Source organism: Urocampus carinirostris, chromosome 10, assembly GCF_059441175.1.
Source record: "Urocampus carinirostris isolate Australia breed hairy pipefish chromosome 10, RoL_Ucar_1.0, whole genome shotgun sequence".
Classification (NCBI taxonomy): Eukaryota; Metazoa; Chordata; class Actinopteri; order Syngnathiformes; family Syngnathidae; genus Urocampus; species Urocampus carinirostris.
Genome location: NC_142358.1, coordinates 31,569,574 through 31,591,138, shown reverse-complemented (window position 1 = coordinate 31,591,138; position 21,565 = coordinate 31,569,574). Strand labels below are relative to the sequence as shown.

The following is a 21,565-nucleotide window of genomic DNA, read 5'->3' as shown; positions in this document are numbered from 1 at the left end:
TCTTTCTTAGTCCTCTCTCCTTCTTTGTCTCTCCTATTCTCTCTTCCCCCTTTACACTCTTGTCTCTCATTTTCTCTATCTGCTCTTTCCTACTCTCTCCCCACCTCTCTCACTCTCTTTCCCCCCTTTTTGCGTTTTACTCTGTCTTTCTCTCTTCAATCTGTCCCTCTCGATCTCTCTCTCTTCTACACTCCTCTCTCTGTTCTTCTTAGGGCGGGCGACTTCGAGAGCAACCCTGGCACCTAGTCCAAATGCCAGTGGTGCTTTCGAACCATTCGCTGCAACCACACCCCAATCACCTGTACTAACTGCCCACGGGGCTTCCATAAATCATGCACCGGCCTGTCCGAACGTACTAAGGACTTCAGAGACGTCGTATGCTTGGTTTGCCTGAGGCACACCCCGTCAGGCCTGGCGGCACAGGACAGTCGCAGCCCCCTCTCCTTCGGAAAACTACGGAGCCTCCCACGAGCGAGTCTAGCGCTACTAAGGATTACCTTAGGCGCCTTGAGTGACTCAACAACAACAACAACACTAGACGTGCCAGAGAAGAACCTGATTACAGTGGATGCACTATCCAATCAGAGAGTCATCGTCGCAAGAAGAAAGACAACTGGAGAAGGATTTTGGTGGTGGAGTGCCCACCTGAGTCAGAAAGGAGGGTGACTCCGATAAGAAGGATGCACAGTGTCTGCAACAGACTGAAGAACTTGGGTGCAAACTGGATGGCCTTACCAAACGAAGGCACCTCTTCCAGGGCTTCAGCTGTACTGGCAGTATTGACAGGGCCTGTTACTTGCAAAAACACTGCTGATGAAAGGATACTGAGTTGTCATCAATGTTCCCTCTAATTTTCCACGGGTCTGAGCATTCACACAGAGTCGGTGAGCCGTGCTTGAAACAACAGTGAGCAACCATAATCCCAAGTGTGGCAAAATAATTAATTATCAAACACGTCCAAAACTTGACATTTTGCTGAGTTTCCGGCAATGCAAAATGATTTTTCTCTTTTGAATGAATTGACTCATGTACTATTGCAAAGGTTGTACGGCCTACAAACGCCGTTTGTTCTTACAATTCTTTCACAAGATATCCATTTCTTTTTTTTTCTGATATATTTTGTCGCGTAATATTAACATTTTTGGGGGCTTATTTAGTCGGTTGCAAGATACAGAACTGTACTTACCGGTAGTCACATTTCTTAGTGGAACTTCAATGTTGGCAACAAGATTCACTTGATACAATTGGAAATTATTTGAATGCAACACAAACTTTTTCTTCTTTTTTCCGTGTTTTTTTTTCTACTTTTTAAAATTCCTTTAAAAAAAAGTCTCATTGTGTTTATTTTTTCCGAGCTGTTACTTTTTTTCTTTTTGTTCTCCATTTACTTTTTTCCTACGTTTCTTTCTTTTCTTTTTTCCGGCTTTTATCTAAATTTTTCCTTCTTTTTTTCTCTTCCTTTTGTTTCTCTTTTTACCAGCTTTTAACTACTTTTTCATTTTGATATTTTTTTCTTTTTTGTTCTATTCCCCCCTTCTTTTAAGTCATTTTGTGCATAGTTTTACAGAATATTTGGTTATGTTGGGATTAAAGAAGCAAAAACAACCCGAAGAGCCGTTTAGGACCCGAAAGAGCCGGTTCCTTTTAGTGAGCCGAGCCGAAGAAGCCGGTTCTCGACAAACTCTACTAACTTTTCAACTTCGTTCGACATTGACTTCAAAATACCGCTTTTAGGACACAACGTCAGGGGAACCCGTGTATTTTTACCTTTTTGCACTGTAACTTTGACTTAAGTCGCTTTTTAATTAGTAATTTTGATCCCTCATTTTTGTGCGCTGGCTAGATTTTCTTGTGCGCTGAGAATGTGCGAGCAGTGCGCAATTGCGCACGTGCGCAGCTTAGAGGGAGCACTGGTTGTCATCCCTGCCCCTTTGCAAGTGAGGATGCTGAACAAAGTCCATGATGTTCACCAGGGTATCACAAAGTTTGTCACCAGAGCACAACAGGCCATAGAATGACCAGGTCTATCAACGCAGATAAAGCTGAAAGTGGAACACTGCAAAATGTGCCAAGGAGGCGCATAACTTCCCATAACCACTAATGACTGAGTCTTAGTCATACAGACAATGTATGGAACATTGTTAAAGGCAGCTTGTTTTCAGACCCAGACCAATAAAACAACTGAAGTCCATAACACGAAAACATATCTGATCCCACTTTTTGATACCACCTCCCCAAAACACTGAGTTGCATTATTTATCCCAATATTCATTAAAGGGAGCAGTGTAATGTAGCTGTCACTGTATTGTGTGGTGAAACCGAGAATGTGCAAAAAAAGCATAAGAAAGAATACAAACTACAGGGACTAAAAGTGACCAAATACTAACCCCTTTTGTGTTTTTTCGACATTTCCGACATACTAACCCTTTATCTTTTTTTCGACATTTCCGACATTTTCGACATACTAAACCCTTGCGTCTTTTTTTCTACATTTTCGACATATGATTCAATTGTTTGTTTGTTTGTACATGATTCAAATTGAATCGTTTCTCCGGCGCCGTCACGAATGGCAGCCACTCCAGCAGCTCCCGTGTTATTTTCGATTGTTCTCAGCTCAGGGATGCTGCTGGAAAAGTGAATTTCCCTTCGGGGATGAATAAAGTATCTATCTATCTATCTATCTATCTATCTATCAAACGGCATCATTTTTCTTTTAATATTTTGCCCAGCCTTTGATAGGGTTTTTTGGTCTCTTGGGGTACTTTTATTAGGAAAATGGCTCCCTCTAGGAGAGCCTTTTTTTGTAAAATAAATAAATACACATTTCTTGACCTAAAAGCTTTTTTTTTAACTTCACGTCCAAAGGATAGTTTGTTCATATATTTTTGCTGATTCAAACAGATCTTTTTTTCACCAATAGAAGGTGCTAAATAACACACCACGTCCCTTTATTGTGAATATGCTTCATTGCTGTTAAAATTTTCGAGAAAAATTGTTCAAACCTCACTTTGTTTATTTGCTGTTAATAGTGTCAATAAAATTGTTCAACCCAAAATGCCTTTAAAATATTACGTTTATTTTCATTGATATTCGTCCACAAGAGGGCGTCTCACGTCAGACTCTGCAGTTCTCTGCAGAACATGCCCAGGGAAAAAAGGAGGGCTTCCGTGTAAAAGTCAAAATGTGAACCAAGCCGTATACATAGGTGACTAATGCAATTTGAATTCTATGAATTAAAAAAAAATACATTTTACGCTCTTTTTAAAAATTAAATATTGCAACTTTTCTAAGAACGCTTCTTGACCAGTGTTGACCTTATTAATCCATTTAGGGTTAGGGTGTCTCAATACACATTTAACACAATTATTTATTATTTCTTTATAGAATAAAATCATAAAACTGAGTACTGGCCGCCAAAATTGACTTTAAAGAAAGGAAATTGATCAAAATGCTGCTGCTTTATATAGACCCATATAGACCTATATAGAGGGACAGAAGCTCCATAAAAGCTCAACATCTGTATATATAATTGCTCATCTGTAGTCCATAAAATTCCTGACATCAGTAAAAGGTTGAAGTCCGCTTGCAGAAAAAGCAAATTATCATAATATCCAAGGTTCTCTATCTATCCATCTATCCATCTAGCTCTATCTCCATCCATCCTCTGGAGCCGCATGCGTCTCTTTGCCGCTCCCTAGTGGCTTCCTGGTGCTTTTTCAAAATGTTTGATAATGGAAAATGAAATGTTTTCTGTAGAAGGACAAACACATACCTGTCAACCTGTACGGTTTTGCCATACAAAGTACGTTTTTTATGCATTTTAAGGCGAGTACGACGTACATGGAAATCTGTACGGAAAAACGCAAATTTGTCAATCGCATGCGTCTGCCGCCTGGGGATTTCCCATCATGCATCATTCTGAAAAAAAAATAAAAAAATATGGTGTACGATTATTTTGTATTTTGTATGAGAAAATACGACAGTTTGTACAAGGCATTGAGCCGTGGAGGTTGACAGGTATGCAAACATCACACAACCATTTATTATATTCAGTGTGTGTTGCCCTCCTTGTAAGGCTTCTATTAAGCTTTTAATTTTTTTGGGGGTGGCTCCAAACATATCTTGTTTTTTTGGTCCAACATGGCTCATTATTTGAGGTTGCCAACCCATTGATCTACAGACATACCTTTTTTTTGAGATACACATGTATATCAAGGTTAAACAAGACAAAAAGTGTCAGTGGTCTAATTCCACCTTGTAATTAAATCCTACTAAACTGTGCTGAGACCATGACCCAGCACCAAGCTGCGGTCATGCTGTGCTGTATTCGGAAGTGCTGTGTGCTGGCGTGTTCCGTACAGTAAAGCCTCCAATGATTGATTACCCTACATTTTAAAACTACTCCCCGCTGATCACAAGCCCCTCTACCCGACCCTTTCCTTGTCTTTTGCATTTAATCACCCCACTGCAGCTTTAATGACTTCTCCCCCATGAACAGCAAGAAAACTCTTAAACTCATGCAAATGAGGCATATACATGGTGGTTTAACTCTGCTTTTCATGCTCTTGGGTAAGTTAGAGTGGTGTATATTAATGTACATAATTGAGGCTAAAAATTAAGGTGTTCTGTATTTAATTTAAAACAGGTTGAAGATTTTTTTTTTTAAAGGGACCATTATCGGCTTTTAACACTATCGTTCCTTCTATACTGCATTTTAAACTTCTTCATGACCTCAATTTTCCCGTTTTACTATCAAATTGGATTTTAGATTTCCTTCTCAATAGTGAACAGTCCATTCGCATTGGTAAGAAAGATTCATGTTCTTTTGTCCTCAACACTGGTACGCCTCAGGGCTGTCCATTGTCTCCAACTTTGTTTTTCCTATTCACACATGATTGTCAACCCAATTCTGACCATTCACTATTCGCTAAATATGCAGACGACACCACGGTTACTGGCTTTATTTCAAATGGAGACGAAACTGAATACCGAGCAGAAATTGATTCACTTTCCACCTGGTGTCATGAGAGTAATCTGCTATTGAATGTAGGTAAAACCGTACTAAGCCTCCCCCGCATGTGCCACTGTCAATTAATGGTAGTGAGGTCGAACTGGTCCATTCATTCAAGTTTCTGGGTACTTACTTGTCGACTGACCTCACATGGACTGTCAATGCTACTGATATTCTAAAGTCAGCCAGACAAAGGCTCTACTTCCTTCGTCAACTCAAATCATTCGGAGTCCGTCAATCCATTCTAGTCAATTTTTATCGTGCTATCATTGAATCCGTTTTAACCAGGACAATCACAGTTTGGTTTGGTCGCGTCAATCAGAAAGAATTGTCAAAGATGGAATCAGGGGTGAGGACGGCAGAGGAAATAATAGGTACTGGCCTCCCGTCCCTGCAAAGTATCTACATCGATTGAACTAGATAACGGACACTAAATATTATAGACGATCCCAGTCACCCTGCTCGCAGGTACTTTGATTACCTGCCATCAGGTCACCGTCTTCGCTCCATTGCGAGCAAGACAAATAATACAAAATGTTCCTTGTACGATTTTGAAGAACATTTTTAAAACCTTTTGCTTAGTCAGTGTCTGAAACTCATGAGAAAAAGTTACAGGACACCAGGGCAGACAACTCTGAAAAGTTGCCTGCCCAGCCATAAACTTGCCTGCCCATTTTTCACAACTTGAAACACAATAAGATGACTTATCGCGAAAAACCCTTTGTTGCAAAGTATTAGGGATTGTTAATCAGAATATATGACAGACCAACACTTTGAAATTAAGTTTATTATAAATATACTTATAACATTCATTGCATGTATATGACATCGCTGTTTTCCATCTGCCACCAGTATGCACCTGTATTTACTCATCTTCATTCATGCAATGTTTGCGTTGCGTCATCTGCTACAAGCCACGTGAACTCCTCTTTCCACGATGCTTTTAATGAACGTTTACGTTTTGTAGCGTCATAAATTTTGTTAGCTTCTTTTGAATATTTCTTCTGCAGCTGAGGTTTTGGCTTTATTCTTAACCAATTATCAATTTTTCTTGTGTTCTCTGTGCGTCTACTTTGGAAAATGATATGCAAATGCCTGACCTTATAACGCTAGAGAGAGTCCGGAAGCACGAACTTATTCAGTGCAGGCTTCTGATCAGTTGCCGAGTATGCGAATGGCCAAACGAACGAGAATTCCAAAACTTCCAAACCGAACGAAGATTTCGAAATCTGAATAAAACAAATGTTTGATTTTTTTAAAAAAGTTGTCGGCCACCCTGGCGGAGACGTTTTGTAAGTTGTCCGCCCAACGTTATTTCAGACACTGGCTCAGTGCATTTTTCTACCATTTTGATTCTCAATACGAATTAGATCCCAGGACCAAGGCTGAAACATTTAACTTAATTGCATCATATAATTTGATAGAATTGTTTTATTGAAGTTTTCTTTTTTCCCCCCAAATAAATACTAATTGCTTCATCTACTGTCTTAAGGGACATTGTGTATCCGTAGCACCCCTTAGTGCACAGGTGTCAAACAGGCGGCCCGCGGGCCGGAACAGGCCCGCTAGGGGATTGGATCCGGCCCGCGAGACAACGCTCAGAGAAGCGCAAGAGAAAGAGACCTGTAGGTTGAAATAGGTCCACTTGATGTTGCCAAAGCCAGGTGCCCCTCACAAATGCTGCACTTGTATTTCTCTCTCTCTCTCTCTGTCTTCCTCCATTTTTCTCTCACTCTCTCTATCTCTCTCTCTCTGTCTTTTTTCTTTCTTTGTTCCTTTTTGTCTCTTTCTTTCAATATCTTTTTTACTGTCTTTTGCTCTCTCTTCATTTTTTCCTTTACTCTCTTTCTCTCTCTCTCTTACTTTCCCCTTCTGTCTTTCCCCTTTTTCTCTTTCTCTCCTCTATTCTCTCCTTTTTTATCTCTCTTTCTATTTCTCTTTGGATTTCATTATTTCTCTTTCTTTCCCCCTCTCTCACTATTTCTGTTTATATCTTTGTTTCTCACGCTCTCTCTCTGTCTCTCTGTCTCTTTTTTGTCCCACCCTCTCTACCTTTCTCTCCCTATCTTTCTCTTATTTCTTTCTCTCTTTTTTTTCTTTCTCTCTAATCTACTAAACCGGCCCCAGAGAGAATGTTTGTTCTGTCGTGTGGCCCCCGAGCTTAAATGAGTTTGACAATCCTGCCTTAGTGTAAAAAAAAAAAAAAAAGATTCTCTTGGGTGTCAGAATAGTGAGAGTTCGTGGTAAGTTTCCCATTTTTTCTGCATGCCATCCTCAATTAAAAGTAACTTTCTACCCCCTGATTTACACAAGTATTGGCAAGGTTTTGGCGCACTTGATAGAAACATGTCTTTTCCTCTCTGCTGAAGTGAGTCTTCCCACAATGTACCCATCCCTGGAAAGCATCACAAAATGTTACACATCCTTGTGATTTCTGGGAAGTGTAGTCCAGGCCGGGCACGGTCTTCTGGCAGCATCGGGACTCCGTCAAGGATCTCGAGATTTGGCAAGCAGGAGAAGACCCTGTGCAGGAAAATAGAGTAGAAAGACAACATGCAGACTTGCCGATGTGCAGGTTTCTTGTTTTGTTTTGAGCTCCCTACCGTGCTCGGTAGTCCTGAGAGAAGGTCACCGGGTTGAGGTTCAAGTTTAAGGATCGCAAAGGACTGTTCCTCAACATTTCCAATCCCCTCAGGGAGTCGATGGCGTTCTCGGATAAGCAGAGTTGCTCCACGGCTGGAAGTTTTGGCAACTGGCGTAAAGACACTAGGTGGTTCCGGTGCAGATTTAAGATCCTGCACCTGGAAGAGAAGATGTTTTTTTCCCCAGACAAAAAAAGGATGTGGTGTTTTTTGTCTACCTTGGCAGACGGACGGAACTTAAGTTTCTCAGGGAATTGTCGACCAGCTGGAGTTGCTCCACGCGGATCAACCTTCGGAGAATGCGGAGAAAGTTTTCTTCCTGGAAAGCGTCGCCCAAATCCTGGTAGGAAAGATTCAGCTCCTTTTTGGCAAGAACAAAAAATACAAAGATTTACTTTATGTTCGTGAAATGTAGCGAATCTATTGGTCAAAATGTTTTAATGAATAATCGATTGACCAATTAAATTTTAGAGGCAAACTTAACATTTTTATTAAGCTCTTCTCGCCTTTTGAAACACTACAACAGTTTTTCGATATATTCATTAGGAGAACGTCTGAAAAACCTCATAATCAATCTTATAATCTAATGTTTGGCTATACACAGATTAACTTGTCACGACCAGCACACAGGGTAGACCCAATCGCGTAACGTTTCTCACAATTTTATTGAGAAGAAGAAGGGCTGCGCCTATGATCCAGTGCTCGCTGGACGCGGGAAGCAAGTCGTTCTCGCAATCGGATTGTGATCCGAATACGTAAGTGGATCTTCCGTAGCGGTGTCAGGGACGGAAAAACAGGTCGATAGCGGGGACAGGAGAGCAAAACGTGGTCGGGTTCAGAAATGGGTCGTAAGCCGGGACAGGAGAGCAGACGTGGTCGGGATCAAAAACAGGTCATAGACGGAGACAAACAGGGTGATCAGGAACGGGCAGGTGGAAAAAAACAGCTGCAAAACAGGTCAGGCCGAGTCAGGGTCAAAAAGGCTTGCCTTGTAACAACAGAGGTTCGCAGACAGACTGACAACAGGCGAGTGACAGGACTGAGCTTAAGAAGGGACAGGGAGCGCCAAATGAGCGGGCGCAGGTGATCCAAATCGGTAATCATGACATAACTGTCTTCTTCGTACGGTTTTGGAGGTTCTTTGTCTTTTAATCAAGTAACACAAACTCAATTACTCAAGGGAATTTGTTTACCACAAATCAACAGAAGAAAATTATATACAGTAATATACAACACTTGCGTCTATATGATAACATTAACAAACAGAATTTAAGATAGACATACATGGGGTTTGGTAAAACCAACAGAGATGAGAACAACACAGTTTTCATTAACATTTGTTCAGTAAAAACTTTAATAGGACAATCAGAGAACTGGGCATGATTTTAATCAGATCATCATTCCTTGTATCACAAAAACCTATATCTGATCACATGACAAGATGCGTTGTTTGATAGTACTTCGCCAGTCCAGGAAGATGGGTCAGGTAAAATTGGTACAAGACCAAAAAAACCAAACTGGAGACAGTCTCAAAAAGCAAAAAAAAAAAAAACTCGCAGGGCAGGATGGCAGGTAACAATCGTGAAATCCACTGGACAGGCTGCGACTACAACCACCGTCTCTGTCGACAAGACAAAGCTTTAGGTGACAAATGGCAGGTCTTACTTACTTTTCCCTGCAAGTCGACTTCTGGAAGCATCCTTATCATTTTTTAACTTTAAGTTAGCCCAAGGGAACTACATTAGCAATACGCAGACTTGAAGACTTAAACCTAATCAGAAAAGGGTATTTAGTGTGAAGGCAGAGCTCGCATTCCCTCGCCTCGAGGAACAGACTGACTGGGAAGTGTAAGCACTTTCATCTCCTTCTCGGCGCTGCCCTGAGCTCTCTCCCACCTTATGTCTTCTTCCAACTTTGCAAGGTAGGGGGAGGAACGCATTTTATCGTAATTGAGGCAACTTTCATGATAAATGGGGATCTGTCTTAGATTCTACCCTGCCACCACAGAGACAAGATCCAGTTATTGGTAACAGTTGATCTGACACAATTCTCAAGACAAAGGTTTTGACATAATTCATCATTTTGGTAGATGTTTTTGTAAACTTTACAGATCCCCCTACATACGTCAAAGATAGAATAACAACAATAATACTATTAATAATAATACAGACTTACCACACAGTTTTCCCAATTCTCCTGTCTCCACTCCTCCCAACTCTGGCCCTCCACCTCTCTCCTCTTCTTCCTCCTCCATCTAGCCGCACAACCTGCATCCTCTCTTTGATGGCGCTCCTCATTGGATGGTCCTCAAGGTGACAAAAATGTTTTATTACATTATTATACATCCAATATGAGCAAACTACAGCCCACAATCCGCATACAACTAGTGATTCCAGGAAGCTGAATGAAAATATTCGTAGAAAAACTGGAGTAAAGCTTTGGTTGTGGCTAATTAACCCATGTGGGAGAGGCAGTGTTTCTTAAAACAAGGTATCAGGACCAAAGTACCAAACAAACAAGTGGGACCCAAGACACTTGAACGTTCAAAAAGGAAATCAGAAACAAATACCAACCCTGACAAAGTCAAAACTAGAAACACCAAAACTAGAAATGGAATAACGCAGGGAACCAAGAAACTGAAAACAAGCTAACCTGACATGAAGGTGGAGATGAAAACGGCAATGAAAACCCGGATGATGATGGCAGATGAAATAAAAAATGACAATGACCCAACAAACTCGTGGAACTCAAAATGTCCTTTTTAAAAAGTGTAGAATAATTGGGCACATGTATGTGAATATCGGACACACCTCTGCCCAGTGCAAACTTTGGCTGGGACCCTCTGGTCAAGAGTTGAAGCTTTGGTTGTGGATGATCAGAAGAACTGGTGTGTTGAGAGAACTTGCTGAGAGGGTTGGTAAAAAGGTTGTGAGATGGTTGGGACATACAGAAAGAATGGAAGAAGGGCGTTTGACTAAAGGGAAGTAGAGCAGAGGTGGTGAGAAAATAGAATGAGAGGATGACCCAAATATGATTTGATGGATGAGGTGAAACGTGGTCTAGATGTGAGTGATAGATGTAAGTGGCGAAGGATTTTTAAGAATGACTGATATTGACACATGAGATGCGGAGGGGGTAAACCAGTGTAATCTGTCGGGCTTCTCTGCTGATTAAGGGTTGCATGGCACAGCAACTCACTCCTTGTTGTTCTGTGGGCTTAATGTTCGGTGTCAGGTTGGGAAGAGCGAAGGGAAATAAACCTTTGGTGAATATGGATGTGTTCTTGACTCTAGCCACCTCCTACTAGGGAGATATTGCTTCGGTATTTGGATAGATGTTTTGGTAAAACACAGGTATCAGATCCAGACACTGCACCGGCGGATCCTCAATCAATCAATCCTAATTTTCTTTCTGGCCTGTGCAAAATTTTATACAACCCAAAGAAGCCTGTGAATCCAAAAGATTGCCCACCCCTGTTATACATTACATATTACATTATGCGTCATTACAATCTTAAGCATGAAAATGTCACACTGACTCAAACCTTCTCGGACCCGGGGGCACGATAGCTGATCTCCGGTGAGGTCACACTGCGGCAGGTGATGCCATGATGCGAAACGGAAGCGGCTGGCTGGAAGCTGCATAAAAAAAGGGAAAGAAAACAATGGTCAGATGGAGGAAATATACTGTACTACATGAAGTCTGTCAAGAAAACTCTGCCTAAGTGTTTTGTTTTTGGTTAACGTGATTGTTTTCCAGAGAGACTGCAACAACTCAATTTTTTTTTATGTAACGATCACGCAATAGCTACTGGGTGCTGCAGGAGACTCAGGGTTGTTGGGTGGTTGAGGGAGTTTCAGTCTTACTGTCGGGCCCGACATACTTCTCATATGGGTATCATTCATACTAGGCTCTTCCACCACACCAGCACCTACCAGAATTTAGGAGAATATTCCCCCAAAGATTTTTTTAGATCATTGTGTTCTAATTGGGGGCTAGGAACCCAAAAGTGGGTAGCAGATTGGTTTTCAGCAGATGGCGGGCCTTAGCCTGGGCAAAATAAAATAAGAAAAGAAAAAAAACTAAGGGCCATTTGAACCTCTTCACAGTTAAAAAAACATGCCCAGTTCTCCCTCCAATTCCTCCAAATTCAGGTTAGTGTTACAGCTAATGTAAAAATAAGTCGGCCTACTGCTTAATTTACTTAAAAGCATTGTTTTTCAGGAATTAAGTATTGATAAGCGAATCAGAAGAAACTCATTTTGGGATCTTAAATAATTTTAAACTGCACTTTCTTGTGTAATTTATTTGAAGTTTATGGGTAATAGTTGCTACAGAAGATTTGTTTTTTCCACCCGAAGTGCAGTGTTGATTGTTTGTGTTCAGCGGATAAAGTTTCTCTGCTATAAGAGAATAACTCTTGTTGTTTTGAAATATATATCTTGCAGTATTTGCACCTTATCATTTCTCTGCTGTGAATGTCTTGTTAGGTTTTGGGAGTGGACCCAAATGCAGGGAGGCAGGGGTTTTCAAAATAAGGATGGTATTTTATAGAACCAGGAACAAAGCAACAAACAAACAAGTAGTCAGTAAACCACTATAACAAATGCCTAACAAAACCAGAAAAAAATAAACGTGGTGGAGGAACAAAGTAACTAACAAATAGGCTCTGAACTACGAACAAAATTCCCTCACAAGAAACAATAACAAATGTATCAAATTCACGCTTTAATGTTGTCTTTTTGCTCCAATATAGAATAATACTTACCCAAATAGCATTTCAGAACTGCAAATACTCAATTTTAGCTAAAGAGGGGAAAAAACGGATAAAAAGCTGGCCAAGTATTGAGACTATATTCCACCATATCTCACAAAATGCAATAAAAGTCCTTTCATTCATATAATGTCCGCTAAGACACAGTGTAAAGGAATGAGAGCAGTGGAAATGGCCATGTAATGGCACATAGCAGTTTAATGAGCCACAAAATGGTCATTAGAGGAGCAATGTGCTTGTTACCTGATGGTAGCTCAGGAGAAACATTCACTTAAAGTGGCTTTATTAACTGATAATGTGCAAAGCTACCCTATTTTCCCAAAATAATTGCGTATTTAGATCAGCTTCCAGATTTATTATCTCAGCTGGGTAACATGGTGATTAGCCTTTAGCTTATCTTCCTCATCCCCGAGTAGCCTTCTGTCTTAATTCCAATTGTCTCACCAACTATAATTTTATTGCGGCTCATTTGTTTTGTTCTTTAACAAAGGTAATGGGAGATAACGCCTTTTATAAATTCTAAAAATGGTGTTCAATAGTCAATGAAGGATGTTCCACTGCAAGTTCCAGAATGAACTGTTCCCGTAAAGATCCTTATCTCAAAGCGAGGTGACCTTTAGAGAACACAAGGTTGTTTTTGCACGAGTTTTCTCGTAAAACATGGGTAATTTCTAATGATGTCGTTCATCTTCAGTAATAAACATGCACTACCATGTCTTGTGATGCAAATGTGTGCCAGAATCCAACCAATTTAGGTCCCTGTGCAACAATAACTGGAAGAGTTTGGCTTAATAGAATGCCTTGTTGCTCCCTCACTGTCATGTCCTGCATGGTCGCCATGCCAACCAGCTGGTCCCGCCCCTTGACACCGGCTGACACATATTGTCCTAATTACGTTTGGGATTCTTAAGGGCTGGTTTGTGGACTGCCGGTTGCTGGTTCATTGCATTGCATTGCTCTGTATTGTTCTGTTTTGCTCTGTTCTGTTTTGTTTGACTCGAGGAAGACCTGTCATGCCCGTTTGTTTGAGTTAGTGCCTTTAAGTCTGTTTTGTGAGTATTTCCTAGTCTAAGTTTCTGATTGTCTGTAAGCCTGTTTTGTTTTTGTCCCTGCGTGTTGGACGACTTTTATCTTCTAAATAAAAGTAACTGATTGTTACGCAATTGAGTTCACCCTTCCTGCCTCACTGGTCCGGTTCCTTGACACTCACTGACCTTTTCAACCTCCTCGCCTTCATGTAATTCTACACTGAACGTTCACCGGAATTAAATTGCTCCACTTTATTGCTACACATATTAAAAGCATTTTCCCCACAATTGAAAAAAAAAATCCCAGTTATGCTAAAATGTTTGTGATGTGCTTGTCAAAATAGGAATCATAAACATAAGGGATGTTCAATACTGTATATTATTTTTTCAGACTCATAAGACACCCAAACCTTCAGTCACCGCTACAGATGGCGCACAGTCCCACTGTGCAGAGGTTCAGGGTTCAAGTCCAGCTACTACGACCTCCCTGTGTGGAGTTTGCATGTTCTTCCTGTGTCTGCAATGGGTTTCCTACAGGCATTCCCAGTGTTCTCGTTTACCCTCGTCCCTGCGTCCTAGACACATTATTTTTGCTGGGGACGCATCGTGTCAAATCAACGTGTGTCCCCGGGACGCAACTTTTTTGACAAAATTGTCATTGTCATTTTTTGACAAAGATTTACCGCACTCCAAACTTTTCGTCAGGCAGATCCACCATTGTTGTTTTGGTCTCGCAGTTCGAGTTGTGTAGTGAAAGTCCATCTCTTTTTAGAGAACGGGCTTTTTTGGCTCAACTCATTAAAGCCGGCTCTCAAACGGCTCACTTGCTTTAATGCATTATATTACGAATGATTATGTTGTATAAAGAAGTTAAGAAAAAAAGGAAGTATAAAAGGAGAAAATGAAAATAGACAGGTTTGTTGTCATCCCTTTTAATCAGTATATTACCAACAATAATTTAGTGCAGAAAATGAATTAATAATTTGAATAAGAAAATTTATTATTCTACTTAATTATATCTGCATGTATTTTTTCTTTCTACAGTGAATGTCCAAGCTTCTTCATTTTTGAACTTTTTTCTTATAAACCTCATTCATGTCGAGCAACTCAGTGTCTCACAACAAAATGTTCATTAACAATATATATGATATAAGGAAACACATGTACAATATAACATGTTAAACTACATAAATAAACATGTTTGAAAAAAAAAGATTTTTTTTGTATTTTGTAAGGGAAAATACGACCGTTTGTAAGGGGATGGAGCACACTAAATTTTGGGGACCCATAGATCTCTGTTGGGACCCATAGATTTTTGAGCATGCAAGTCCCCGGGACCCATCACTTTTCAGAGGTAAAATGAACACTGACTCCAGTTTCCTCCCACATTCCAAAAAACATGCTTGTTAATTAGTCGGTTTAAACTGTCCTTTGGTGTGATTGAGCGAGTGAGTTGTCTGTCTCTGTGTGCCCTGCGACTGGCTGGCTAAATTTGAAGATAGCTGAGATGGGCTCCAGCACCCCCGTGAGCCTCCTAAGGATAAGCGATGCAGATAACGGATGGATGGACGGTTCACTGTTCATTCAACATCTCCATCCAAGACGAGAAAATTAGCAAAATTTCCCCCCGATAGAGGCCTGGAAGCTCTCGACCACCTGTGGGTCATTCAGTTGCTCAAGATAAAACTTGGTCCATGGGTTCTGTGACTTTTTGACTTTCTGGAGTTGAACGTTCATCATGACAGGTAGTAAACGATTCCCACATTGGCTCCTGGATATGTGCCCGTGCTTGCTGTCTCTAATTCACTTAGAAACTTTGTGGAATCATGATGAAGTCAACCTGACTGGGGTGGATTCAATCCGGGTGGTTCCATGTCCATTTTCTGGAGTTATTGTTGTTGCTAAGAGTGTTTGCCAGCACCAAGTTGTTGTAGCCAGGTAGATTAGGGAGCTGTTGTCCTTTATCATTGGTTTATAGGTTAGAGCGCGTTTCACATGTTTTCTTTCAGTCTCTGTGAGCATTCACACCGATCTGGGCGTTCCAGTGGCCTTGATGATATCGTTCTTTGGTGCTTTGTCTATGATTATCGTGCCTACATATACGGTATGGAGATTATCTTATCATTTATGGTCATCATGGTCCAGGAGGCAATACAGATGATTCATTTTAGTTAATTAATGTGCGATAATTTTGAATGGTGCCTTCAACACCACACAGCCTCTGCTACTTAGTGGTAAACTGACAGTGATGGGAGTAAGCTCACACCTTGTGGCAAGGATTGCAGACTACCTGACAGGAAGACCCCAGTATGTGAGACAAGGGGGTTTTACATCTGACACTGTGGTCAGCAGCACTGGAGCGCTGCAGGGGACCGCGCTCTCTGTGGTCCGGTTCACCCTATATACGTCGGACTTTCGACAACTCTGAGTCCTGCCACATGCAGAGGTTTGCTGACGACACTGGAGTACAGGAAATTGATCCAGGACTTTGTCTCACGGAGCAACACTAACCACCTGCACCTGAACACAACCAAGACCAGGTAGATGGTGGTGGACTTCAGAAGGCCTAGACCTCACCCGGAACCTGTCACCGTCAATGGAGAATGTGTAGAGTTTGTCCAGACCTACAAGAACCTGGGTGTGCAGCTGGACAATAAACTGGACTGGACTGCCAACACAGACGCTCTGTGCAGGATAAGAAAAGGGCCAACTATACTTCCTCAAAAGGCTGATGTCCTTCAACATCTGCAAAAAGCTCCTGCAGATGTTCTGAGAGTGCCCTTCTCTATGCGGCAGTGTGTTGAGGAGGCAGCACTAAGAAGAAGGATGCCTCACGTCTGAATAAACTGGTGACGAAGGCGGGCTCTGTTGTGGTCACAGAGCTGGACAGCCTGACAACTCTGGCTGAGAGACGGGCACTGAACAAGCTGCTGTCAATCATGGACAATTCACTACATCCACTACACAGCATCATCTCCAGGAGGAGATTATTTCTCCCTCATCCCATGAGGCTCTTTAACTCCACCCAGTGGATTAAAAGCCCACATTAATACCTAAACTCACATTTGCATATTTTGCTTTACTTTTATGACAGCGTCATTTTTTGGAACATTATTTAAATGTTTTTTATGCTACGTGTTGTATTGGGTATTTTTGTATTCTATATCTCTTATTTTTTACTGGAGGATACTGTTGGAAATGTGAATATTCCTACAGGGATGAATACATTCTCTCTCTCTCTCTCTCTCTCTCTCTCTCTCTCTCTCTCTCTCTCTCTCTCTCTCTCTCTCTCTCTCTCTCTCTCTCTCTCTCTCTCTCTCTCTCTCTCTCTCTCTCTCTCTCTCTCTCTCTCTCTCTCTTTCTCTTTCTCTTTCTATCTCTCTCTCTCTCTCTCTCTCTCTCTCTCTCTCTCTCTCTCTCTCTATCTATCTATCCATCCAATATGTTTAATCTTTTTTTTCCTGGATAAGAAGAAAAAATAATAAAAATTGTGTGATTTGGTTACTTTGAGTCAAATAATAATAAGAAAATATCAAAACAAGCTAGAATCGGTGCAGGATTTTCACTTTATGTGATTATTTTATTTATTTTCATGCATCGCTATCCTAAACAGCTTAATAAAAAAACAATTTATTAAATATACTGTACAACGTTATGAGCAGATAATTTGTACTGTATATGGAACGAAAAAATAGTAATGTGCTGCCAACTACTGATATGGATGCATGCTACGGTTATCAGGATGACCACTGCAAGAAAGCAAAGAGACTGACTGAACAATGGCATACTTTTTTGCAAAGATAGGATTGGGCGAAAACAAAGACTCGTGGCAGACTATGAAAAAAACAGAGTTCTGGATTTTAGACCATGTAAAATCAAGGCTAATTTATAGTGCGGTCATATTTGAGTCAGATGCTGACAGACAGATTTTATAGTGAAATAAGGTTTTTAAGAGAACAAACTATTATAATAAACACAAATTCAACATAGGCTAAATAAAAGAAAGTACGCAAAAAATACAAATCTTTTTTCTTACAGGTGTGGATCCAAGTCCAGAATCTGGACTTCTGTGCACAGAGGCGGGCAAATGTGCCACACCGAGCTCGGAGTAGTAGGACAAGTGCGATTTAGGGAGGCTGTCGCTCAGAGTGTTCACACCCGAGGAACTGGGAAGAGAAAGAAAGAAAAAAGTGTCATGTTGGTTGAAACAAATGCTGAAAACCTGGCCACCAGCTGAGTGCTTGCTTGGGTTACAGCCTGCAACACTTGAGCAGGTCTGCCACCCCTTTATAGAATAGTCTGTGTGCTTTTCTATAATTCATTCAGTTGAATGCAGACCATCAAATCTATTAGCTTTAGACCAGCGGTCGGCAACATTTTCGACACCACAAACCGTTTAATGTCTATTAATAATATTATTAATATTAATATTATTAATAATAATAATGTCTGACTATATTGTCATTGTCATATTGTTATTGTATAGCGACTTGTTTACCTGACTGCCCATTTTGCACGTCTTTTTAGCTGCTCCTCTTGCACTACTGTATAATACTCATAGCTATAATTATTTAGTATATTATTAGTATTTCAATACTCCAACTCAATACATTTTATTTATATCTGTACATTCAAGGAAACTGTGCGGGTCAGATGTATCGACATTTCGTTCTGTATACATGTGTACAAGAATGACAATAAACTATATCTGAATCTGAATCTGAATCTGAATATTCTCGTGTCCAAAAACAATATGAGTAATAATAATAACAATAACAAGTCCAAATCAAGTTTTTAATCACTAGATTACTGGCGATTGAGATGACATAGGAAAAGGCTTTAGATTTTATCTCACATTACGCAATTTATTTCTCATGTTACATGGGACAACGTTGCTTTGGCTGAACTCCTTCCCATAAGGCTCCATTACAATGTTGTCAAAAGTGGCAATGATGAGATAAACCTGAAAGCCTTTTCTTGTGTCATCTACAATCCCAGAGACCCGCTGGTGAAGATTTGACTCTCTCAACACAGCGATCCAGGTTCAATTCCAGTCGCATCCAATGCTTAGCAAATGATGTCATCAATATTCGTCGACAGATCAACCCTTGCTCAATTGTGGTGATATAATAATAATAATAATAATAATTTCCTTGTATTGTCATTCTGTGTAACAATGTACACAGAACGAAATGTCGATTGCACCTGACCCGTTGTAGCGAGCCGATGCAGCCGCAGCCAACAGAGGGCGCCGCCGACCACTTTTTAAGTCTTAGGAATGACTCGGCCGGGGCGCGAACCACCGACCTCCCAGTCTCAAAGCGGGCGCCTTACCATCTAACGTACAGAAAATATACGCACACAAACTTTGAATTTTTTGGGCGGGGTGAAAATGAAATGAAATGATATGAAATGATTTGCATTTATATAGCACTTTTCAAGTCAAGACTTCGCAAAGCGCTTTACAGTGTGCTTCACATTTCCCAATAGCGGCCTTGTATTGCAGCCATGTAAGGTGCTAACCTGCTTATTGGGGGTATTAAGGGTTCAGTGTCTTACCCAAGGACACTTCGACATGTTACACGGAGGAGCCGGGAATCGAACCTGCGATCACTTGATCCCAAGACGAGCGCTCTACCTCCTGAGCCACTGCCGCCCCATTTGTAGTAAATAAATACAAGAGTTGACATGATTGTCCGCCATCGTATTGCTGGAGGTACCCAAAAACCAATAACCTCGTGAAATAAAGGCTGGGCCAAAAATAACTAAAGCAAAATTGTGCGATTCAGTCACTTTGAGTTTCCGTAGTTGGTATTCTTCCTTGATCTTTGTAGCACTATTTTTCCGTTGCACTACTCTAAGTGTGACAAACTCAAGGTCTGCAGGCTAAATGTGGTGAGCTTTATATGTTGTTGCATTTAAGAATACTGTAAATGGGACAAAACAAGTGCTCTGACCGACTTACCGCCATAGCAGTGATTCCATAGCAATGCCGATGAATGAACTTGAGAAATAAATTATCTCAAAAAGGTCTAAGAAGGGCAGCACGGAAGCACAGTGGTTAGCGCGAGTGCGGCACAGTTCTGAGGTCATGAGATCGCACCTTCCTGTGTGGAGTTTGCATGTTCTCCCCCTGTTTGCTCGGGTTTCCTCCGGTCACTCCGGTTTCCCCCCCACCTCCCAAAAACATGCATGTCAGGTTAATTGACCGGTCCAAATTGTCCCTAGGTGTGAATGAATGAATGAGTGAGTTGTCTGTCTCTGTGTGCCCTGCTGCTGGCTGGCAACCAGTTCAGGGTGTCCCCTGCCCACTGGTCGAGGATAGCTGGGATGGGCTCCAGCACACCCGTGACCCTACTGAGGATAAGTAGTGCAGATAATGGATGGAAGTCTAAGAAGATTATTGTGTTTTGTATATTTATTTATTTATAACATATTATTCATAAGTAGAGACATTTTTGTCAATGGAGTTGTAATGAGTATGACTTATATAAATAGTTAATTTTACATAAATTAAATAGTTACATTTATTACAATTCGTTACATTTATTAGTTATATTAGACCCTTCGAGGACAGCTATTATGCCGATGTGGCCCTTGGTGAAAATTAGTTTGACACCCCTGCTCTGTCTCTATGAGTCGGCTCTTGGATGTGAACGAAGTGTGCTGGTTTCCCACCAATCAACAGCTGGTTCACTCCGAGACGCCTTTTTTCTAGGTTTTAGATTAGAGGTTGGTGTAATAATCAGGGTTGGGGTTGGGGTTACTTTAACTTGATTACTTTCAATTACTTTTGGATTACTCCAATACCAAATATGCTAATAAAAGACAAAAGAAACAAAATATGAATACAATTACTAAATTTTGTGCAGGCTTGGGGAGTAACGGAACACATGGAACGGCAAAAATGATTTTGGCAAGCTGTTTTGATTTATTTTCATATTGTTTCTGTCGCATTTTTATGTTAGTTTTGCCGGAGATCAAAGAGATCAAAGCCAGGAGAGAAAGCTTACCACGTGTTGTGAGTCATAATTTTATTCACATTTAGTTTATTTTGTCTTTTTTTAGCATATTTGGTATTGGAGTAATCCAAAAGTAATTGAAAGTAATCAAGTTAAAGTAACCCTACCCAACCCTGGTAATAATAGCCTGTGGTCTGTAAAACCCTTTAAGACCTCTTGTGACCAAGGGCTAAACAAGTAAACTTTACTTGGATTGGTGGTCAAACATTACACAGTGTCCCTTAAGAGATTGAATGTAAGCAATAAAAACATAGAGTGGCTCCTGATGTCTGTCCCCAAACAATACCGGTTTTAGCTCACCTTTCGGACATGTCCCAGTCTTTCGCTGGTGAATTCTGCCAGCCTTCAAAACCATAAAGCAAGTTGTGAGATGGGAAAATGCGCAGCTCTGACCCATGGAGGCGAATTCTTGCGTTGGTGTTCTCCGCGAGAAACTTTCCTCCTGCTCTGGAGTTGCCTCGGTCAGGTGAGAAGGTTCTAGCGCTACAGGACTGGAGTTCCTTTGTTGCTTAGCAACCATCTTCAAGCAAGGAAGGTAACTGATCTGACATGGTTCATGGAGCAAACATATTCAAGGGGGAAAAAAAACAATATTTGACACATTGATTATCTTGAATAGGGCAAGAAGAGAAAAACTTGATAGATCTGAGGTATGTTTAATTTGTCCTGAGTTGCCTTGTTTGTAATTTAATAGCCTGTCCCTGCTACACCTCATGTTACAGGTGGATTCCTCCGCTCTGAGTTTGTGAAACATTTTCTGTAGTCGTCGTTTTAATATTGAATATGTCAGTACATATATATTCATGGTTGTGTGATTTGTTATTATTTCAAACATGCGTTTCTTCATCTATGATTCAGTGGGAATAAATGCACCATATTCTTATCCATTTAGTCAACGGTTGCCATGGCGCCCAATTGGCCTCACCCGTGTGGCGCCAGCTGTGGCTCGTTGGCAGATTGGCTTCCCTTCTATTTAAGCTCAGTGCTCTCAATCACCCTTTGTCAGTCCGTCATCGAACCTCTGTACCCGCAAGACGTGGGTTTTGACTCTGTCCGGTTTTCCAGCTTTTGTTTCCTGTCCGGTATTG

At 40.9% G+C, this 21,565-nt stretch overlaps 1 protein-coding gene across 1 annotated transcript; it reads right to left on the bottom strand.

The window, feature by feature from the left end:
- Positions 1-7,416: 7,416 nt before the first annotated feature.
- LOC148358747 (uncharacterized) lies at positions 7,417-20,895 on the bottom strand. Its single transcript, XM_088346285.1, has 7 exons — positions 20,778-20,895; positions 17,492-17,621; positions 11,198-11,291; positions 9,829-9,959; positions 7,872-8,014; positions 7,615-7,812; positions 7,417-7,534 (listed from the first exon to the last, which is right to left on the bottom strand). The coding sequence occupies exons 1-7, from the start codon at positions 20,786-20,788 to the stop codon at positions 7,417-7,419; spliced, it is 825 nt and encodes a 274-aa protein (XP_088202411.1). The 5' UTR covers positions 20,789-20,895.
- Between the last annotated feature and the right edge of the window lie 670 nt (positions 20,896-21,565).

Coding starts and splice junctions, on each gene's coding strand:
- LOC148358747 (XM_088346285.1), bottom strand. Junction 9,960..11,197: donor GTGCCCCCGGGTCCGAGAAG/GTTTGAGTCAGT, acceptor TGTCACCTTGAG/GACCATCCAATGAGGAGCGC. Junction 7,813..7,871: donor AGTTCCGTCCGTCTGCCAAG/GTAGACAAAAAA, acceptor CTTCTCTTCCAG/GTGCAGGATCTTAAATCTGC.